At 46.7% G+C, this 24,286-nt stretch overlaps 1 protein-coding gene across 2 annotated transcripts in view; it reads right to left on the reverse strand.

Moving 5' to 3' along the window:
* The window catches only part of RIPK1 (receptor interacting serine/threonine kinase 1), a 66,830-nt gene extending 50,988 nt beyond the window's left edge, over positions 1-15,842 (reverse strand). Inside the window, exons 1-4 of one of the 2 annotated variants that reach the window (XM_075314807.1) lie at positions 15,683-15,842; positions 8,955-9,136; positions 2,425-2,578; positions 320-457 (exon numbers count right to left, since the gene is read on the reverse strand). In XM_075314807.1, the coding sequence (XP_075170922.1) occupies positions 320-457; positions 2,425-2,578; positions 8,955-9,133 (471 nt within the window). In that variant the 5' untranslated portion in view covers positions 9,134-9,136; positions 15,683-15,842. Of the gene's footprint in view, positions 1-319; positions 458-2,424; positions 2,579-8,954; positions 9,137-15,682 lie in introns of those variants that run through there. The other variant, XM_075314808.1, reaches the window with a different exon arrangement.
* Positions 15,843-24,286: the final 8,444 nt, after the last annotated feature.

The following is a 24,286-nucleotide window of genomic DNA, read 5'->3' on the forward strand; positions in this document are numbered from 1 at the left end:
GAGCAGCGATATCCATCAAACCGGACGGCCCCCTAGTGAGTATTATAAAAGTGTTTTTTACGTTATACAGCATCGCCTTTGCAATTATATACAGTATTCTGGAATGCTGTATATAAGAGCCCACTAGTGGTCGCCGCAACTTATAGTCGCCAAATCTGATGACAGGTTCCCTTTACGCTGCACCCTTCAACCTCTTCCCAGTCAAAAAATAAAGTATGATGTGTTCTATATATGCAGATAACACTGCACACTGACAGTGTACACACGTTTATACCCCATATGTTTAGATTTAGTGTTCCTCTAAAAGATGGAAAACTACCTTTACATGGAATTCATCATTGGCTAATATATTCTCTGGTTTCAGATCCTTATGAACCACCTTCTGATTATGCAGATATTTCATTCCTTCAATAATCTCAAGGATAAATCGAGCCTTTACTGAAACTGGAACGGTTACCTGGATACAGAAAATATAACAAAATTATTTGAATAAACATAATTTCATGTGAAAACTGAAACACTTATTCGATGGCAAAATTACAACACTTGTAGAAAAATCCAGCAATTCCCGGTATAAATGAGACATGGGTTGTAGAATAATGTAAATGGGGCTCATCCTTGTCGATGCGTAGCAGTTTAAAACTGGAAATCCCATGTCTTTCATTTTTTCTGTTGCCTCTTTAGCTAATTTACCTCCTTGGAAAAATTTGAACATGTGCAAGTTGAGGCTTAATGTCCACTTGTACCATTATTAAGGACCAGAGTCAGGGTTATGACCGAAATGCTGCACTGTTGAAACTTGTGATGCTTGATTTATAAAAAGCAGATAAGGCCATAAAATATTTTTGCATCCTATCTGGAGATAATCATTAGCTACACTAAAGTGATAAAATAACATTATTTTAAAAATCTTAGGAATAGTTTATATTCGAGGGGCTGCTGATAAGTCTTTGACTTTACCCAGAAAGAAACGAGATAGGATGATGAAACTTTACATTTATTCCACATACTCTCCACTGATGTCAACACACTTCTTACATCGGTATTCCAAGTTCTGTAAGCCTAGCAAAAAGAAGGATTTGGTTGTGCCTCAAACCAGGCATCCGTACCGGCCATGGCATCAGAAATGGCGTGAAATATGGTACCTTTGAGGTGTTTCTTCAGGTTTGGAAATAGATGATAGTCAGAGTAAGCTAGATCTGGTGAATAAGGTGGGTGGTCAATCAGCTGGAAGCCCAGCTCTGCCAGTTTTGCCGTGGTCGCTTGTGCAGTGTGAGTGGATGTGTTTTCTTGCATGACCAAGATTTCTTTGGATAGCCTGCTGCACCTTTTGGCCTTCAGACCTGCCTTCAATTGGTCCAAACGTTCAATGTAATACCTTGCATTGATGGTGGAACCCTTTTAAAGGTAGTCCACTAGCAGCATGCCCTTCTTATCCCAGAACACAGACGCCATCACCTTAGTGGCTAATTTTTGCACCCTGAAATTCTTTGGACTAGGAGAACCACTGTGCCTCCACTTTTTTGACTGCTCTTTGTTTTCAGGGTCATACAAATAAATCCAGGTCTCATCCATAGTGTCCAGTTGATCCAGGAAGTTCTTGTCAGTCTGGAAAATCTGACAAATGGATCGGGAAGTTTTCACTCGCATGCTTCTCTGATCTGTTGTCAAACATTTGGGGACCCACTCTGCAGATAGCTTCCTTATGTCCAAATGTTCATGGATAATGACACAAACACGTTCACGGGAAATACCCATGTCTGCTATTGCTTTAGCTGAAATTCGTCGATTCTCCAGTACGAGGTTGTGCACAGCATCGACGATCTCCGGAACAACAACCACTCTCGCTCGTCCAGGACTTTGCTCATCATTGGTGCTGAAGGGGCCATTTTAAATTTGGCAACCCAGTTCTTAACAGTGGAATATGAAGGGCATTGATCCCCCAATGTCAGTGACATATCACCATAAATATCCTTTGTGGACTTTCCTTGCAAAAACAAAAAATTTATCAGTCCTGTGCTCTCAGTTGCTGTGAATATTGAATTAGACTCCGCCATTTCGTATTCCCTCGTGCGTAGAACACTGTTGCCATAAGCAACAAACACAAAATTTTGAAAACATATATTAGACACATAAGACTTTCATGTGATGTAACATTCGTTACCATGGAAACAAGAAAAGATCACAAAGCCAAAGACTTATCAGCAGCCCATTACCCTAGCAAACAATTAGGATGAAAAAACAACTGCTGAGTAACTTTTTCAAGCCCCTTTAAAAGATATGACTTGTCAAACCATCAACCAACAACTGGTGGATTGAAAAGTTGTTTGCACAGATCTTCATGTGTACTGGTGTGAATCAGTGATGATTGGGCAGCATAGGTAGGCCTGCATAAAGAAGACAGCTAAGCACATGGTATTGTACCTGTTTTAAAACATGCAGCAAATTTCCTTTGGTCATGTACTCAATCACCAGAGCGTAATTACCATCTTCTAAGATGATACCAAGCAACTTTACAATTCGTTCATGGCTGAGTGTATACATTATTTTACCCTCTTCGTAGAGATCATTATTGTATCTGTAATACGCAAAAGAAAATACAAGTGAAATGATAATAAATATAAACAAATATATAAGGCCCTGATGGACATTACAAGACATATCAAAGCAACAGAAGAGAAATAGGACAATTCCAGAAGAAGAGTTTGTCATGTTGAAAAAAAAAATAATACACATGTAAATGCAGTATGGCCTAATTTCCTATAATGATGAGCCAACTTGAATAAAGCTGGTGTCACACACAGCGACAACGACAACGACGTCGCTGCTACGTCACCATTTTCTGTGACGTTGCAGCGACGTCCCGTCGCTGTGTGTGACATCCAGCAACGACCTGGCCCCTGCTGTGAGGTCGCCGGTCGTTGCTGAATGTCCAGCTTCATTTTTTGGTCGTCACTCTCCTGCTGTGACACACACATCGCTGTGTGTGACGGCGAGAGAGCGACGAAATGAAGCGAGCAGGAGCCGGCGTCTGGCAGCTGCGGTAAGCTGTAACCAGCGTAAACATCGGGTAACCAAGGGAAGACCTTTCCCTGGTTACCCGATATTTACCTTCGTTACCAGCCTCCGCCCTTGCTGCCAGTGCCGGCTCCTGCTCTGTGCACTGTGACATGTGGCTGCAGTATGCATCGGGTAATTAACCCGATGTATACTGTAGCAAGGAGAGCAAGGAGCCAGCGCTAAGCAGTGTGCGCGGCTCCCTGCTCTCTCCACTGTGACATGTAGCTGCAGCACACATCGGGTTAATTAACCCGATGTGTACTGTACCTAGGAGAGCAAGGAGCCAGCACTAAGCGCGGCTCCCTGCTCTCTGCACATGTAGCACAGCGACGTTATGATCGCTGCTTCTGCTGTGTTTGACAGCTAAGCAGCGATCATAATAGCGACTTACAAGGTCGCTGTTACGTCACCGAAAATGGTGACGTAACAGCGACGTCGTTGTCGCTGTCGCTTAGTGTGAACCCAGCTTTAAAAAAGATAAAAGCTAGTCTTTTTAATTGTCACTGTTTTCCAATTGGATAAGTAAACATGGCACGTACATTACCTTCCCAAGTGTATGACCTTCCAATCATCAGTTTTAAATATAATTTAACACTTCTCTGCTAAAGCCTCCAACTTATCCAGATCAATAAAACAGTACTGTCCTTGTCTGAGTTAAAGGGACTGTCTACAAAACCAAGCTGCGACCGATAAAGTGGGGACAATATAATCAAAAAACCAAAAAGAAAAAAACACCGTTAAATTTTAACTTTTAATAATATTAAAAGGTCAAAGACCTAATAAGCACAATAACATGTAAGGAATAATGTGCAGAGTGTGTAATAACAAATGCTAGCTGGGAGAGAGAAAAACAACTTTTTTCCAGATTGGCCCTAGGTAAGGCCTAATAAATCTCTGAACTCGACCTTTTCACGTGCTTACCATCTAATTAATCTCTCCATACGTAGCAATGGAGGGTATGAAGCTCTAGGGTTGTGGCATCCCTATTCACTGACGGGAAACTTATGATCCGGAACCATGGAAGACCACCATAAATCATTGGTAAAAGGTGACAAGAGCATTGGCAACTAATCTGGCCGCCATCCCCTTACTAACCATCAACACTAGAAGTAGCCGAGGGGTGGCCTAACATCCTGCGAACCCAGACGGAGAACTAGCTATCCTAAAGGAAGGAAATGAATAACTCTCTGCCTCAGAAAATAGATAAAGAATAGCTAGACCCCCACATTCAAAGACTGTGGTGATATAGGAAACACAGGCACAAAACCAGCAGGTATCTTCCTGCGCTCACTTAACCGCCTATCAATCTGAATGGCTAAGGTCTTAGAGGCATCAAGACCAGAAGGGACGGGGAATCCCACCATTACAGGAAACCCTATGTAGCCCTAATTAGTCCCGCACAGACCAAACCTCAGGTATCACCCTCTTGCACCACCTATCTGGCACCCCAGGGAGGCTTCTGCATTGACTCTTTACCCCCTGTTTGTCCCCTGATGAATCCCTGGCATCTATTGGGAGGAAACGCGTCGGGACGTTGTCTCTGGACTTTTTCAGATAAGTTGTTTGACCCTCCATATGATTTTGATGGGAGTCTTTTGTTTAAAATTGGTGATGTTGCTGTTTGGTCTGTGCACGGCTAATTAGGGCTACATAGGGTTTCCCGTCGGTGAATGGGGATGCCACAACCCTAGGGCGTCATTCCCTCTATTGCTAGGTAGGGAGAGATTTATTAGGGCTTACCTAAGGCCAGTCAGGGAAAAAAAAAAAAAATCTCTCCCACCTAGTATTTGTTATTACACACTCTGCACATTATTCGTTACATGTTATTGTGCTTATTTGGTCTTTGACCTTTTAATATTATTATTACTAAAAGTTAAATTTTAACGGGGTTTATTCCTTTCTAGTTTTTTAAATGGACTGTCCATCAATTTATTTTTTTCAACCAATGGGTTGATTGAAGATAACAAATGAAGGAAAACACACCCCCTGGTGCCCACAGTTCTAGCACAGGCCACTTTGGGGTCTCCATTAGATCTGGAAGTATCTGCCTCACTCGGAAGTCCCAGCATTGCTGCAGCCTGTAATTGGCGGTAGCGGTTTCTTGGCTCACTCTTATAGTCACCTGACTACTGCAGCCAATTACAGGCTGCAGGGGTACTGGGACTTTCCACAGGGCAGACACCACTTCCAGAGCAAAATTGAGTCTTCCGAAGCAGCCTGAGCTGAATCCGTGGGAGCATCAGAAGGGGACTATGCCACTGTGACATTTTCAATCAATCCTTGCCCAATATATATATTTATTTTGTGTTGCACCACCTCTTTAACTATTTCACACAGTTTACTCAAAAAGTAGTTAAAAAAAACCTTGTTATATGAAACTTGTCATACTGAACATGCAGTCTGATCTGCCAGCAGGATGGTATAAAGCAGAAGGAGGAGCAAGAACAAAGAAGATTAATATATAGATTTTAGGAAAAGATCCACTAACTTGTTGTAGCGCCAACACCCGTGCACTGCTTGTCCTCCTCCCTGCAAGGACACTGAGTCAATTCCCGCCGTGGCTGGCCCGCACTGCCCTGGCTGGCTTCCCCGCGGTCCTGCACATGGGTCTCCTTTGCTTCCCCCTCCTGGGATCTGTGCAGGCCACACAGGACCTCCGGTTGTGCTGCCAGGGCATACGCGCACACAACTGCCCTTCTCTTAAAGGGCCAATGAGCCATTTCCTGGAAGTGCTTCTCAGCCTATCGCTGAGAGGCACTGGGTAGTTAAGGCACTCTCCCACTAGGGGAGGTGCCTGAGCAACATTGTTAGAGTTCACTTCCCTAGCTAACTGTCAGGTTCACTTGTCCACTGTCCGTGTCTGAGCCATTATACATTCCTGTACCCCTGCCCTGCCGGTACTTTGGTGCCTGTCCGTCTTATCTGTGCTATCTTTTTCGCCCATCCATGTGGTCCCTGTCTATATTAGTGACTGTACCTGCCCGTCCTGGCAGTGCTATCTGCCTCAGCCATCCCAGTGGTCCCCGTGTATAGTAGTGAGTGACTGTACAAGTCGGTCCTGGCCATGTTATCTGCTTCAACCATCCTGGACATCCCTGTCTATACTAGTGACTGAACCTGTCCGTCTTGACTGTGCTATCTGACTGTCCCCGAGGTCCCGGTCTACACTAGAGAATAGGCCAGTCTGTATCAGCGTCTGCCCTTGCCCTGGAGTTCAGCTGCCACACTCCGTAACTGCCCTGGGAGTGGCACCTAATTTCTGTCTTGCGGGGGTCGCTTATTCAAGCCCATCCCTCAAAAGGGTGAGCCCGTGTCCCCCCTGTGGTCCACTCCTGTGTTACAATCTCTTGTGGCGAGCATTACACTTGTCCAGTGGGTGGACCTAATTAGTGACCAAGAGCTATATGCACACTTGCAGAGAAAGGGATGTCAATCATTGAGGGATCTTATGCACCAAAAAATATCCAAACATATAATACAGCGTATTAAAAGGACCTTAGAAAGAGTTAAATTCAAGTAAGATTTCTATTTAGGATTACTGCTTATAAAGAATGACCTATAGGAAAGCTATGCATAAAATCCACTAAATAATATATAATAAACAATCATAATAGGCCAGAAAATATATCCTTAGCTAATAGATGACAAATAATATAATGCTCCTTTGTCACTGATTTTATTTATTAGGGCAAAAAAAAAAATAAAATGACTTGTCAGCAGCACATTCCTTGAATCATCTTGCAAGTGAACCCTATGATTATTCCTACATAAAAATGAAATGATACTCATTATAGTTGGTTTGTATTCCAATGTAACAAAAAACCTTAAAGGTACCTATACGAGAAGCTGCTGATAAGTCTTTGGCTTTGTGATTTTTTTTTGTTTCTATGGTAACGAATATTACATCACATGAAAGCCTTATGTGTCTAATATAGGTTTACAAAACTTGTGCTTGTCGCATATAGCAAGTGTTTTACGTACGCGGGAAAACAAAATGGCGGAGTCTAATGCGATATTCACAGCAACTGAGAGCAGAGGAGTGATAAAATTCTTGTTTCTGCAAGTAAAGCCCGCGAAGGATATTCATGGTGATATGTCGCAGACATTGGGGGATCAATGCCCTTCATATTTCTCAGTTAAGAACTGGGTTGCCAAATTTAAAAAACGGGCCACTTCAGCACCAATGATGAGGAACGTCCTGGACGACTGAGAGTGGTTGTTGTTTTGGAGATCGTCGATGCTGTGCACAACCTTATACTGGAGAATCGACGAATTTCTGCTAAAGCAATAGCAGACATCATGGGGATTTCCCGTGAACGTGTTTGTGTCATTATCCATGAACATTTGGACATGAGGAAGCGATCTGCAAAGTGGGTTCCCAAATGTTTGACAACAGATCAGAGAAGCATGCGAGTGAAAACTTCCCGGTTCATTTGTCAACATTTCCAGACGATAAAAACTTCCTGGATCGACTGGTCACTATGGATGAGACCTGGATTTATTTGTATGACCCTGAAAACAAGGATCAGTCAAAAAAGAGTGGAGGCACAGTGGTTCTCCTCGTCCAAAGAAGTTCAGGTTGCACAAATCAGCCACTAAGGTGATGGCGTCTGTGTTCTGGGATAAGGGGGGCGTGCTGCTAGTGGACTACCTTCAAAAGGGTTCCACCATCAATGCAAGGTATGGACAAATTGAAAGCAGCTCTGAAGGCCCAAAGGCGTGGCAAGCTGTCCAAAGGAATCTTGTTCCTGCAAGACAACGCCTCCGCTCACACTGCACAAGCGACCACAGCAAAACTGGCAGAGCTGGGCTTCCAGCTGGTTGACCACCCACCTTACTCACCAGATCTAGCTCCCTCTGACTATTATCTGTTTCCAAACCTGAAGAAACACCTCTAGGGTACCAAAATTCACACCATTTCTGATGCCACGGCTGCTATGGATGCCTGGTTTGAGTCACAACAGAAATCCTTCTTTTTGCTAGGCTTAGAGAACTTGAAATAGTAGGTTGCCATCAGTGGAGAGTATGTGGAATAAATCTAAAGTTTCATCATCCTATCTCGTTTCTTTCTGGGTAAAGCCAAAGACTTATGAGCAGCCCCTAGTATATATCAGACTAACATTTGCCAAACCACCAATATCGACAGTCTAATGTATATGAGGACCTCCCAACAGATAAATATCGATGAAGACAAGGATTCGGCATGTGCAATTTTGGACTGCTTCTTTTGTGCTCCGAGAGATATGCCACAAGAGGAGTTTGTAATATCTTTCGCTAGTCATCATTTATTTTCTGCGCTGATAAATCACACTGAAAAACTGCTCAAATCTGTTTTCTGTTAAGGGATTAAATAATACCTGCTGCCTATAAAAGTCTATGTAGAGGAAGAAACTGAAGAGGGAGAGTAATATTAGACAAAGAAAACCTGCAGGAGCTCCTGGTGCAGAGGGAAAGACTGCTAAAATAAACAGGAGGCAAATTATATAATAGCCAGAAAATGGTCTTCCTCATATATAGTACAACATATACATCACCTAATTCTGAACATTTATGTAAAAGTACACTTAAACGTGAAAAAATTCACAAATATGAAAAACTAAAATGCAAAATTTCAGGCACACAAATCTATCTAGCAGAATATCATGACTTTAAGGCCAGAATCACACTTGTGAGAGACTCGCGCTAGTCTCGCATCGCATCACCCGGCATGGCCGCACACTCCCCAGACAGGAGCGGGATGGCAGCATGTATTTCTATGCAGCTGAGAAGCTCCTGTCCGGAGAGCATCAGGCCGTGGCGGGTGATGCGATGTGAGACTCGCGCGAGTCTCTCACAAGTGTGACTCCAGCCTAACTGTGAAAAGCACAGGTGAAATGTACGGAATAGTAACTTACGACTCGGTCTTTAATCCTGTAAAAACAGTTTTTAGTGCCACTAGCCCATATTTTCGATGACAGCATAAATAGACTTTGCCAAATCCTCCAGAATCAATCTCCTCCTTATCTAGCAGGTCCTTGGAACTCATACGAATGTCATCGAGAGACATGTCTGCAACTGCTGCTTGTGATTCCATAAACTAAATATTGCCAGAATAACATAAAGAAAAAACATTAAACAAGTTAGACATGTGAATTCTGACATGGGTGTGCTCAGTTATCTTTCATTTTGAGGAGTGTCCGCTTGCCGATTTCCTAGTGTTATAAGGAGGGCTATTGGATCAAATACTTAATTAACCATGAGACGTAGGGGATTGTGTGAAATGACCGATGAAATGTATTATTTCACCTTACATAAGCTTGTTTTGGATATATGCGCGTGACACAGATCTGATATGGCTGCTACTTCCTGTTCACTACACCCTGCCCTGGTATGCGAGGAATGTCCAGATGGAAGAGGAAGACCAACCCACTGACCGACCCATGAAACAACCCACTGACCGACCCATGAACCAACCCATTGACCGACCCATGAACAAACCCACTGACCGACCCATGAACAAACCCACTGACCGACCCATGAACCAACCCACTGACCGACCCATGAACCAACCCACTGACTGACCCATGAACCAACCCACTGGCCGACCCATGAACCAACCCACTGACCGACCCATGAAGAAACCCACAGACCGACCCATGAACAAACCCACAGACCGACCCATGAACCAACCCACTGACCGATCCATGAACCACTGACCGACCCATGAACAACCCACTGACCGACCCATGAACCAACCCACTGACCGACCCATGAACCAACCCACTGACCAACCCATGAACCAACTCACTGACCAACCCACTGACCGACCCATGGAGCAACCCACTGACCGACCCATGAAACAACCCACTGACCGACCCATGAACCAACCCACTGACCGACCATTAACCAATGGACACATCTGGGCATGCTCAGTATAGAGCTAGCCACGCCCCTTTTCCTTGTTTATATAAGCAAGTGCTCTGTTAAAATAAAGGCAGTTGAAGCTGTGCCATTCTCTGATCAAGGAGAGATTCAAATCTGACTCTTTGTCTGGTGTCAATTCTTTCACGCATGCACTTGATCTTTATTCAGGCCAGGAGCAGGCAACTCAGGGACACTGCTAGTGTTCAAGCTAAGGCTATGTGCGCACTGGAAAATGGAATTTTCTCAAGAAAATTCCGCAGGTATTCAAAGATTACCGCACCCGCGGTAAAAAAACGCGGCAAACCACACCCGAAAACCGCATGCGGTTTTCTGCGGTTTTACCGCAGTATTGTTCGCGGTATTGCCGCGTGCGGGTTGGTATGTGCTTTATTGCATTCAATGCAATAAAGCACATTGAAAAAAAAAAAAAAAGAGAAAAAAAGTCACTTCATTCTGAGATGATAGATAGATAGATAGAGAAATAGACAGATAGACAGAGGGATAGACAGAGGGATAGACAGAGGGATAGACAGAGGGATAGACAGAGGGATACATAGATTCCCTGTGAGCACACTCTGCATTTCTCACGGTCGGTAGTGAGTTTACATTACCGGCTGTGGGAAATGCCCTGGAGTTACCTCTCTGCTGTCTCGCTGCGAGGCTGCATTCAGCAGTGTCTGTCAGTCGCGGCTGGATGCAAGCCTAGCAGGACGCCGGAGCTGTGGATTATGGTGGAGCTTTGTTTCGGGAGGGGTTAATAAAAGGGTGAACGAGGCTTGTTTGTGTTTTATTTAAAATAAAGGATTTATCTGTGTGTTTTATTCACTTTATTTACAGGTTGATCATGTCAGCTGTCTCATAGACGCTGCCATGATCAAGCCTGGAGTTAATGGCGGTGATCCGCCACCATTAACTCCTTGTATTATTACCCTGACTGCCACTGCTACACGGCGGCAGGAAGAGCCGGGGACACGCCGGTACTGCCGCATAATGCATGCGACAGTGCCGGGGCAGCTGCGGCTGATATTCTCGGCTGCGGGAGGGGGAGGGAGGCGGGGGACATTAACCCTGCCCCTCTCCCTCCCCAGCCTGAGAATACCGGGCCGCCGCTGTGTGCTTACCTCGGCTGGACGGTAAATATACAGCGGAGCCCACGTGTTTTGTTTTCTATATTTCCGTTTGCTTTCTATGTGTGTTCTATGTGTCTGTGCCTATGTGTTCTATGTCTGTGATGTGTGTTTGTTTACTCTCTGCTCAGCTTCCTCTTCCTGTAATGACATCACTTCCCTGCAAAACCGCCGGCAAGCGATGTACATTACCGCAGGTAAACCGCGAAATACCGCAGGGAATAACGCAGGAAAACGCAATGAACCGCACAGAATTTGCTGCCTGCGTTATTCCCTGCGGGATTTCACGATTACATGGCAGTCAATGGAGTGAAATCCCGCAGCGACGTGCGGAAAGAATTGACATGCAATTGTTTTTGCTGCGGGAATCCCGCAGCAAAACATGCAGCTGTCAAATTCCGCCTAGTGCGCACAGGATTTTTTTTGCCCATAGGATTTGCTGGTGATTCACTGCAGAGATGTTATGAACATTTTCTGCAGCGAAACATGCAGCAAAACCGCAAAAAATCCGCGGCAAAATCCGGTAAGTGCGCACAGGGCCTAACACTAGTTTCTGGGCGTACGGGTGCTCCTGGTTGATTTAGGTTACATTCGCACACTGCATTTTCGCCGCATTTATGCCGCATTTTGTGGTGTGTTGTCAGAAAGTTCTCAATTTTCACTTCCCAGCAAAGTCTATGAAAATTTAGATTTGCTGCACAAGTTGCAGTTTTTTTGTCTGCAGTTTGTCACAAATTTCTAACAGATAAGGCTACATACGCACACTGCAGTTATGTTGTCACAAAAAAACCTGCACCTTTGAGACATCAAAACTGAACCAAAAGCTGGAACTTGTCTCAGAGAGCCTGAAAATTTAAAAAAAAAAAACAAAACAAAAAAAAGCTTGTAATGATAGAGAGAGGAGAGGAGAGAGACTGAGGAAAATTTGTGGCTCAGCGCCTCCCCTGTGCAAGTCAGCACTAGGCTCAAAGTACAAGGTAACCGATCCATCTGTGTATCTACATCTAAAATGTATCTAACTCTACTTCTGACATAATATCTGTAAATCCCATCTTGTATATAGTGTATTATCTAGTTTGCCCTTAAGCCGATTAAATATAAAATGTCATCTTGGGCTGTTGCTTTTATCTCGATCACCAAACTCTATGTCCGTGATGTCGGTTTCATATTACATGCTACTTGGGCTGGTTAAAGGACCAAACCTATATCTAACGAGGAACTGGTGGCAGACTACTGTGATGGACCGGCAGAAGCCTAGGCGGTCACTGGGGTCTTGCTCATTATTCTGTATGGAGGGCTATGTGGGGCCCATTATTTTGTATGGAGGGCCATGTGGGGTCCATTATTTTGTATGGAGGGCCATGTGGGGTCCATTATTTTGTATGGAGGGCCATGTGGGGCCCACTATTTTGTATGGAGGGCCATGTGGGGCCCATTATTTTGTATGGAGGGCCATGTGGGGCCCATTATTTTGTATGGAGGGCCATGTGGGACCCATTATTTTGTATGGAGGGCCATGTGGGACCCATTATTTTGTATGGAGGGCCATGTGGGACCCATTATTTTGTATGGAGGGCCATGTGGGACCCATTATTTTGTATGGAGGGCCATGTGGGACCCATTATTTTGTATGGAGGGCCATGTGGGACCCATTATTTTGTATGGAGGGCCATGTGGGGCCCATTATTTTGTATGGAGGGCCATGTGGGGCCCATTATTTAGTATGGAGGGCCATGTGGGGCCCATTATTTTGTATGGAGGGCCATGTGGGGCCCATTATTTTGTATGGAGGGCCATGTGGGACCCATTATTTTGTATGGAGGGCCATGTGGGACCCATTATTTTGTATGGAGGGCCATGTGGGACCCATTATTTTGTATGGAGGGCCATGTGGGACCCATTATTTTGTATGGAGGGCCATGTGGGACCCATTATTTTGTATGGAGGGCCATGTGGGACCCATTATTTTGTATGGAGGGCCATGTGGGACCCATTATTTTGTATGGAGGGCCATGTGGGACCCATTATTTTGTATGGAGGGCCATGTGGGACCCATTATTTTGTATGGAGGGCCATGTGGGACCCATTATTTTGTATGGAGGGCCATGTGGGACCCATTATTTTGTATGGAGGGCCATGTGGGACCCATTATTTTGTATGGAGGGCCATGTGGGACCCATTATTTTGTATGGAGGGCCATGTGGGACCCATTATTTTGTATGGAGGGCCATGTGGGACCCATTATTTTGTATGGAGGGCCATGTGGGACCCATTATTTTGTATGGAGGGCCATGTGGGACCCATTATTTTGTATGGAGGGCCATGTGGGACCCATTATTTTGTATGGAGGGCCATGTGGGACCCATTATTTTGTATGGAGGGCCATGTGGGACCCATTATTTTGTATGGAGGGCCATGTGGGACCCATTATTTTGTATGGAGGGCCATGTGGGACCCAATATTTTGTATGGAGGGCCATGTGGGACCCATTATTTTGTATGGAGGGCCATGTGGGACCCATTATTTTGTATGGAGGGCCACGTGGGACCCATTATTTTGTATGGAGGGCCACGTGGGGCCCATTATTCTGTATGGAGGGCCACGTGGGGCCCATTATTCTGTATGGAGGGCCACGTGGGGCCCATTATTCTGTATGGAGGGCCACGTGGGGCCCATTATTCTGTATGGAGGGCCACGTGGGGCCCATTATTCTGTATGGAGGGCCACGTGGGGCCCATTATTCTGTATGGAGGGCCACGTGGGGCCCATTATTCTGTATGGAGGGCCACGTGGGGCCCATTATTCTGTATGGAGGGCTATGTGGGGCCCATTATTCTGTATGGAGGGCTATGTGGGGCCCATTATTCTGTATGGAGGGCTATGTGGGGCCCATTATTCTGTATGGAGGGCTATGTGGGGCCCATTATTCTGTATGGAGGGCTATGTGGGGCCCATTATTCTGTATGGAGGGCTATGTGGGGCCCATTATTCTGTATGGAGGGCTATGTGGGGCCCATTATTCTGTATGGAGGGCTATGTGGGGCCCATTATTCTGTATGGAGGGCTATGTGGGGCCCATTATTCTGTATGGAGGGCTATGTGGGGCACATTATTCTGTATAGAGGGCTATGTGGGGCACATTATTCTGTATAGAGGGCTATGTGGGGCATATAAAACAGTGTGGAGAGCTGCGTGGGGATCATAGTTGTCTTACTGTCATCATACTGTGTTGGGGGTCACAATAATGTGCCAGGCTGGTTGAGACAGGGGGGTGTACAGTAGGGCTATCATATCGTGCACATTGAGAGTACCGTAGAGGAATTCACTGTGGAGGTTTCAAACTGTGGGCACTTTTGTTGGCACCATAATTTATGGGTGCACTGACTGGGTAATGTAGGGGTTTCAACAGGAGGAAAAATTATTTTGTAAGGATATGTGCCCACAATAAGGAATAGCAGCTTTTGGAATGGAAGCAGCATGTTTTTTCTGCGTCCAAAACTCTGCGTTGTACAGTACAAGCACAGTGGATGGGATTTAGAGAATTCCCATGCCCACTGTGCGCTTCTGTTTTCTGCAGCGTAAATGGATATTCATCTTGGATTTCTGTGCTGCTGCACGTTAATTTATGGTTGCGGGGAACACACAAAAAGCAGCGCCCAGAACACCGATCGAAAGCAGGGATGCTGCTTTCTCCTGCAGAGAACACTCGCGTCGTCGCAGAGGAAGACACGCTGCGCCCTGGACGTAACGTGTGGATCATGGGTCACATGCCCTAAGGCTATGTGCGCTCGCTGAGTATTTGGGTGCAGAAATTTCTGCATCTCAGAATTATTGATTAAAATGTAGTTTTTTTTATGGACAACCCCTTTAAATTTGTTTCATAAGTCTCATCTTTATATAAAACGTCCTTAATTGTAGACATTTTTGTAATAAACATCAAGTTTAGCCCGTGACTATGACAACGTTTTCCATTTAGCCCACTGTGTATTTGAGTTTGATATCTGTAATTTGTCTAGACAGTATATACACACACACACACACACACAGTATATACACACAGTATATATATATATATATATATATACACACACACACAGTATATATACACACAGTATATATACACACAGAATATATACACACACGCACACACAGTATATATACACACACACACACTATATATATACATATACATACACACACACAGTATATATATATATTATATATATATATATATACACACACACACACACACAGTATATACACACACACAGTATATATACATACACACACACACACACACACACACACACAGTATATATACATACACACACACACAGTATATATACACTCACACACACTCTCACACACACTAACTATCTGGCTGTACTTCATTAGCACTGGCCCTTCCAGGATACAGGACAGACTTTCACTTTCGCTTCCGCTTCCCCACCTCCAGTGAATGGCACAGGGGTGGCCGTACTGGGTTGGCCGTACTGTCATGGCCACACTTGCCTGGCACAGTCACACACCGCACTTCCAGCTGTGCACAGAACAGAGGCCTCCCCCACCTGTCACATACAGGTCACACTCACCGTGCGGGGCTGGAAGCTTCTCCGTGGATCCCCACTTCCTTCTACATGGCACTTCCCGCGCTGTGCCCTCTCTGCCCTCACTTCTCCACAGCCGGTGACTTTGGACACTTGGAGTCCTCGCCGGAGCCTGTTCCCTCAGAACTTGTCTTCCTGGTGGACTCTCTCGGTGCCGCCCCTTCCCTATTGCGCGACTCTACGTGTAGTGACAGGGAATTCCCGGGCCGTCCTCCCTCCGTGTCGTGTCTGAGGCGGTGGCTGCTGTGTGCTGTCACACGGGGTCATACACAACCAAGTTCACAATCACTTACACACTGACTGTACGGAGAATTACTGACACAATGCACGAAATTCTGACAGAAAACGCGACGTGTATGTATATTTACATCTGACTGAACTGCAGTGAAAAGTGGGTAAAGAAGCTGGATAAGCTTAAGGCCCTGTGCGCACTAGAAAATGGAATTTTCTTAAGAAAATTCCGCAGGCACCGAAATCTGCATGCGTTTTGTTGCGGTTTTTCGGTGGGTTGGTAAATGTGTTTTAATGCATTCCATGCAATAATGCACATTGAAAAAAAATAAATAAATAGTTTCCTTCTGAGATACGGAGATGGATAGATAATGGATAGATATATAGATAGATAGATGGATAGATAGATGGATAGATAATCAATAGATAGCGGACAGATCAATCAATAGAGTCCCTGTGAGCACACACTGCAGTTCTCACAAGCGGTAATGTGTTCACATCACCCTGCAGGCTCGTTACGAGGCTGCATTCAGTACAGTGTGTCAGACGCGGCTGCAGCAATCTGCAAGCGTCGTGGGACCTGCGTGGATTACGCTGGAGCTGTGTGTTTGGGGGGTTAATAAAGGGGTGAAAGAGGGGGCTTTTTTGCTTTTTTATTTAAAATAAAGGATTTTTCGGTGTGTGTTTATTCACTTTACTTACAGGTTAATCATGAAAGCTGTCTCATAGACGCTGCCATGATTAAGCCTGGACTTAAATGGCAGCCGCTGCCATTTAACTCCTTATTACCCTGATTGCCACCGCATCACGGCAATCTGGAAGAACCAGGGACACTCCGGGACTATCGCATAATGGATGCGACAGTCCCGGGACAGCTGCGGACTGATATTCTCGGCTGCGGGAGGGGGGGGGGCATTAACCCTGGCCCTCGCCCTCCTCAGCCTGAGAATACCGGGCTGCCGCTGTGTATTTACCTCAGCTGGACGGTAAAAATACTGCGGAGCCCGCATTTTTTTTTTTTTATTTTTATATGTATGTTTGATTTCTATGTGTATTCTATATGTCTGTGTCTGTGTATGTCTGTGATGTGTGTGTGTTTACTCTGCTCAGCTTCCTCTTCCTGTCATAATGACATCACTTCCTTGCAAAACGCAGGGCAGTGATGAACATTATGTCCCGAAAACGCGAAATACCTGAGGGAATAATGCAGGAAAACACAATGAAACGCACAGAATTTGCTACCTGCGTTATTCCCTCCAGGATTTCACGATTACATTACAGTCAATGGAGTGAAATCCCGCAGCTACCTGCGGAAAAGAAGTAACATGCAATTGTTTTTGCTGCGGGAATCCCTCAGGAAAAACATGCAGCTGTCAAAATCCGCCTAGTGCGCACAGCATTTTTTTTTCCCATAGGATTTGCTGGGGAATCACTGAGATGTTATGAATATTTTCTGCAGCGAAACATGTAGCAAATCCGCGGCAAAAAACGGCAAGTGCGCACAGGGCCTAACAGTCTCAGAGGGGGCTACCAGGCTTGTGCCAGATGGAGCCCACCGACCTGGGCACATATTCAGCTGAAGTGTATAGCACTGCAGTCTCATCGGTTCCCTGCATCGCAATACACGCCACCTGCCAATCTGGGGCCTGCTAGCTAATGTCGGCATGCCAGGAATTGACATTGTATGGCAGTGAAGTCATGCATCACCATAGCAGGCACACCAATGTCAACTCTTGGCTTCTACACCAACTATAGAAGAGGACGTCACTGGTCGTTCTGTTATGTATTAGAAAACAGTGGCAGAATGGGGGACGTACAGTATATGCGACGATGGGGGACATATACACCATGATGGGGGACATATATACCAGGATGGAAGCCATGTATACTAGGAAAGGGCCCAAGATAAGAGACATGTATACCAGGAAGGGGCCCAGGATAGGAGACATGTATACTAGGAAGGGGCCCAGGATAGGAGACGTATACCAGGAAGGGGCCCAGAATATGAGACATGTATACCAGTAAGGGGCCCAGGATGCGAGACATGTATACCAGGAGGGGGCCCAGGATGGGAGACATATATACCAGGAAGGGGCCCAGGATGGTAGTCATGTATACCAGGAAGGGGCCCAGGATGGGAGACATGTATACCGGGAAGGGGCCCAAGATAGGAAACATGTATACCAAGAAGGAGCCTGGATTGGAGACATGTTAACTGGGAAGGAACCCAGAATGAGTTACATATACCAGCAAGGAACCCAGGATGGGTGACATATATACCAGGAAGGAAAATAGGATAGGTGACATATATACTAGGAAAGAGAACAGAGTGGGAGACCTATATTCCAGGATGGGGACAAGTATACCAGGAAGGGGAAAATAATCAAAGACATATATACTAGGATGGGGAAGATGGGGGACAAATATACCAGGAAAGGAGCCAGGATGGGATACACATATACCAGGATGGGGAACATATACTTATAAGGAGCCCAGAACAGAATACCATAATACAGGATGGGGACATTATTACATGATGAAGGGGGAGAGTGGGCTACATGTATGTCTTTATAGGATTTAGAACTCTACAAAGGCACATATATCTGAAAAACATGCAGGGCTGGACCCAGGTCCACATTTATTTTACTGGTCCCCATCAGACTCTACTTATGACACTGTGTATGTGAGTGTGAAGGAAAATAGCTGTCAAACTATGGATCAAAATATTATTCTGCTGGTAGCTATCAAGTGTAAATGCAGGTCTTTAGCCTTGCAGGTGCCTTCCGTAAGGTTTCTTGTATGTGATCAAGCCCTTTCATCCAATCAAACGTTCAGAGTCTTTGGAAGGACAAAAATAATCCTGTCACACCCCCACCATAAGGTCATTATTTAAATTGAACCTGACAGCTGATTCATGATGCCCAATCCACGGACAGCATGTATCAGGTAACTAGCTGTATGATGTCAGCCAGGTATGTTTGAGTCTGAAACACTACAGCGTGTCAGAGAAAGACATACTTTAAAAAGCACTGGGGACCGAGTCTTGCGGGAAACTAGTAAGAGGTGAGTCCCTGGTGGTATCTCTGGATTGACAAGTTTTTTGCCTTTGCACATAGGCAAAGAGCTGTCAATCCAGGGCAGCAAGTGGGGATAAGCCACCAAAGACCCGCTCTATATTGGCGCTGGACACACCAAGGCCCAGGAAAAATAATAAAACTGCCTCGCAATCTCCTCAGACCCACCCGGAGAGGGATTCAGGGGATGAGGAGGATCTCATAGCTCAACATCCTATAAAAATCCTTCATGGCAGAAGTAGCTAAAATGCTAACCCCAGAGTTTAAGCAGATGCTGGAGCAGGCAGGCAGTAACTGACACGCTGCATCAAAGTCAGGGAGCCATTTCTCAGCAAGCAGAGAGACTGGAGATAGCAGAGAACAGAATCAGCTCAGCTGAGGATGATCTGGTGAACGTACAGACTGAGCTAAACAGAGTGAATAAACTGCTTTCTGATAAAGGAGATGACTTAGAGAACTGTTCCAGAAGAAACAACTTGAGAATCATAGGCTTGCTAGAATCCATCACTCCACACCAGTTAATGGTGATCTGTATGGTGTACTTATCCCATGCTTGGGGAACTGGTGACACACTCAAGGTAGAAAGAGCATATAGAGTGGGACCCCCAACTCAGCAGGCAAATGCAAGTACCCCTAACAGACCCAGTCCGGCGATTGTCAGATACTTGAACTTTGTGGATTAAACAAACATTCTGCAATCTTATCAGAAGAAATCTGCTCCAACACTGATTAGGGGGCACAATGTCCTAATATTTAGTGACTATTCAGCGGAGGTCACAAAGGAAAGAAGAGCTTTCAGTGCTGTGTGCACTGACCCAGTCAGAAAGAATAGGAGGAGGCACAGAGACATTCATCACCCGTAATCAGGTAAGAAACTAGATGAAAAGATTCTCTCAAAAACGACGTCACCTACGGAAGATGGGGAAGTCGCGGACGGGTGCCGCCTCCGCTGCGGCAATTGGGGGTGCTCGAGGGGTGCTCGGATTCGGGGCTCGTGCAACCGCCCGTCCTCGCACACAGTGAAAAAGGGAGGTATTTATGTGACGCCCTGGCCTATCAGGTCGTCACAAGGGTGCTGTGCAATCTGCCCTTCTGCATAGTACCTGCTCCTCCTTGGTTACGGGTCCTGTCCCTTTGGTGTTGCTAAGAACAGGTATACAGAAATCCTGAGGAACACTCTGCACCACACCCACCAGACACCCATTGGGCAACCTGAGGGGAATAGGGCCGCCCAGATGGAGGGATGGTAGAAGGAGGGCCAGAATTGTCACTGTGAGTAGAAGAGTTCGAGCACAGCAGTAACAGTGAAAGGTCACACTGCGGAGCTGGGCTCCTGTACCCGTCCCAGGTGCCGGACGTTGGCCTGGCCTGGAAGGAGCTGGACCCCGGTCGCAGCGGGTAGTGGCAAGGGGCACAGTACTGCCACGGACGGCAGTTCGGCGGCCTTGTGCTACAACCGGGCAGGGGCCAGGGCACTACGGGGTATGCGGACCCTAGGCTGGGAAGTAGCTTCACACAGCCCAGTAATTTACCCGATGAGGACGAAGTCTTCACGAGCCGTTCTCCACCCGCTCCAAAATCAGGGTACTAGCGCAACGAGGGGGATAGGACTTCCCAAAACCGTCCAGAAAATCAAAAGCGTGGACCCTGAGAGCAAGCTCACTCCGTTAGCGGGTGAGCGGGACCCGAGTAGTTTCAGGCAAAAGGGATCCACAAAGAGTAAACACAGTGCCAAAGGACAAGGCTTCAGACCAACCAGCAACGCCAAAAGTGCATGGACCCAGCGTGCTCCAACAACATCTGCAGGGCATTCAGGACTTTGGTTTACCCGTTGTCAGTGTCAGAATTTCTGGACTCTGAGTACGTTGTGCCCCTTTCCTCCCGACGGGTCCCCATTCTTCCACTACCAAGCCCCGGGACACCTTCCCCCTGCCCACGGAGTAGTTAACATTACAAGCTGCCATCCCATCGCTCCCGGGCGCTCCTCCCCCCCAAACACAGCAGCGGTGGTATCCCACATTACCACGACCCGTGGGTGGCGTCACAAACTTTATTTTTATACCCCTTGTAAATACCCCGCTTTTTCATTTTGAGTGGCCGCGCGACCCCGCCTCGGGTCCGGAGACCCCTCGAGCCACTGCGGATCTGGATCCGAGCAGCCCGTCGGCTGTCTCGGGGGCGGCACATTTACAGGGGAGATTGTCTGTGACACCACCCGTGGGTTGCGGTGATGGGATGGTGGCACCGCCGCTGCCTTGTTTGTGGGTGCCTGGGGCTGCTGGAGTGGGGCAGCAAGGTGGGATCCCCTCCACGGGTAGGGGTGGTGTAGTCCCGGGGTCCGGTTGTGGGGTCAGGAGCAGGGCTGGGGCGTTGTTGACAGGTTGGATCCGGTGACACCGGTGTACTCACGATTACGAATAATCCACACAGAGTCAGTACTGTAAACCAAGGCCGGATGCTGGTTGCCTCTGGAAGGGTGTGCTGGTCCCGCACACGGGTTAGCAATGTAGGGGTCCTTCCTCCTGCACTTGTGTCTTTTGGTGTGTGGGTTAACCTGCTTGTAACGGGAGAAATCCGCTCCCCTGCAGTTTTGGACGCAGAGGGAGCCGTTGCCTGCAGACGCTGACCCGTGGGACTTCAATAGGTTCTTGGCTGACACCCTGTCCCCCGCGTTGGGCTTCCGGTCTGCTCTATCTGGGCTGCTCTCTTCGGGAACAAGGCCTGGTACCTTATCCCGGTGGTCAATTAACAAGGGGCTTGAAGCTTGCCTCGTCCTAGGGTCCAGGTACCCCGCCCGTGCATGGCCTCTGGACCGGATTCCTGTCATCTGTACAACCCTGCCCCGGTCCACTTCAGCTCTCCCGCGACCGGATCTCCATCGCCTGTGGCCCTACAAAGCCGTCTGCCACCTAGTTGGGTCTCCTGTGGTCCAAGGGCTCCAATCCTGACCACGCTGCACTTCAGCTCCTGTCACCGAGTGCTCCTCCAACTCCCAACTCCCTGGAAAACTGACTGGTTCTCACCTCAAGACCCCTAGGTGGGCGTTCCCATCCGCTTGGTCCCGCCCAATGGTGTGTCCCGGCTGTCATGGGGGGGGCAACTAGGATTTGTGGCTGGTGTTCCTGTATGTGGGATGTGTGGTGTTAATTCCCAAGGAGGAGGTGATTTCTGTACCCTTGGTGGGGGTACAGTCATCTGTGACTACCTAGTTTTGCCAGGGCATCACAGGGATAACACTGTTCAGATTGAATGAGGACTTCTGTGCCGCCCTGGCGCAGACTGGGTTGCTCGGATCTGGGGTGGTCGTGTCTCGAGGGGTCCGGACCCAGGCCCGGCACTCACTCCGATCCTTGAAAGGGGATTATTTACAGGGGAGAAGTTCGTGACGCCACCTGCGGGTTGCGGTAATGGGAGTACCGCCATTTCTGGAAGGAGTATCGGGGCAGAGGGTGTGGAGCAGCACGGTGTCAGTCCCTCTGCAGGTCGGGAAGGCCCCGGCCTTTGGGGTTTTGGTGTGATATTTGGGAGCGCAGGGTGCAGGGGACCAGGGTACTCACTGTGGGTAGTCGTGGTGCTGGATAAGGATTATAAAGTAGACACTCACACTGAAGATAAACCAAAGTCTCTGTGCATCACAGTCACTACGGGGAGCCCGTCCAGGTGTCTGCTCCCACCGGTGTCACTTGGTAATTCGAGCCACCTCCGTGCACAATTTAGTTCTCTGTTGTGGCCCCTCGGCTTGAAGCTGTTAGGGCCCCGCTCACTATACTTTAGTGTAGCTGTGCTCTTGATAGTTGGCACTTGGAATTTTAGTGGGCCGCTTTACTGGAAAGCCCTATCCCCCACGGTGTGCTGTCGCCTTCATTCTCTGAGCTCTTAGGGAAGTTCATAAAGATACGCTCCTTCCCAGGTTAATTATCAGGACGTTGAATCGGCTCCTGACCTAGGGTCCTGTACCCCTTCGAGCTCGGTACCGATCAGTTCTTTTGGGTTTCTGATGCCGACAGTCCTCCTAGACTATGTCCGTCGCACCCTTCCAATGTCACTGCCACCGGTCCCCGACTCCTTTGGTCCCGGACCACCATCTGCGACCCAACCTCAGTCTAGCCCCGGGAGCTACTACTCCAGCTCCTCACTCCTTGAGAGCTCTCACTACTCTCCTGCTTCTTCCCTCCCACCAGTCTGCCTGACCCCTAGATGGTTGGCCCTATTCCAGCTTAACCAACCCACTGGTGTGTTTGACAGGTCATAATGTGAGGTGTGATTGGAATTTGTGGTGCTGATGGTAGTGACACCGGTTTCTTAGGAACCTGGAACCATGGGGTGTAGGTCCTGCACCCTGGGTGACAGGATTGCAGTACCCTGTGACACCCTGATATACTCAGGGGCGCCACACTTCCATTGACCCATACTCTGACACATTTTTACATCATATGAGAGGGTCACTGACAAGGTAAGAGAGACTGATGACAGATTCATCACCCTATAGCGGGAGAGGAGCTATTGTGTTTTGTTTAAACATAAATACCAACATGTGTAAAGGCAATTATGCGGGGATGTAAGCTCCCTGCCTCCTTTTCCCTCCCCTTCAGTCTCACCAAAAAGTCGTCCCTCATCTTCTCAATCTATTCTCTTCTAGCTTCTCTGAATTAGGGGATATCTGTAAATATATTTTTTTACTTATTGTATTTTTAGGTGAGAAAGTTTGGAAATCCAAAGACGATTATATTTGTTCTATGCTATTGAAGATACGAATAAGGGATAGGTAGGAGTCCCTTTACACATGTGGGAAGAAAGTGTTTTCCTACACAACTAAAGTTTTTGTTTGTTTTCTCTACCACTAGTGGTAGAAAAGTTTAAGTAAAATTAAAGTTTAATACAAAGCTTATATCTAAAGTGTTAGGTCTGGGTCAGTGACCTATAATAAAAGCTTATATCTAGTATACTAGGATGCAAATTGTGTCATGGAATGTGAAAGGCCTGCAATCTCCACATAAAAGACGTATGGTTTTGAGACATTTAAAGAAACTTAAGTACATGTAGCACTACCTCAGGAGACCCATATGAAAAGCCAGGATTTTGACAGAATGCGCAAAACGTTGGTGGGAGAAGTGTATGAATCTTCAGCCCAGAATAAAAAAGCGGGTGTCCTAATGTTGTTCCGTAAACAGGCAAATTGCAAGGTGATAACACATAAAAGTGAGGCAGTAAGGCCTAAGACACACAGCTAGAAAAACGGTGCGAGTGGAGTGCGATAAAAAAAAAAAAAAAAAAAAAAAAAAAA

The sequence above is a fragment of the Anomaloglossus baeobatrachus genome, chromosome 6 (assembly GCF_048569485.1).
Source record: "Anomaloglossus baeobatrachus isolate aAnoBae1 chromosome 6, aAnoBae1.hap1, whole genome shotgun sequence".
Taxonomy (NCBI): Eukaryota; Metazoa; Chordata; class Amphibia; order Anura; family Aromobatidae; genus Anomaloglossus; species Anomaloglossus baeobatrachus.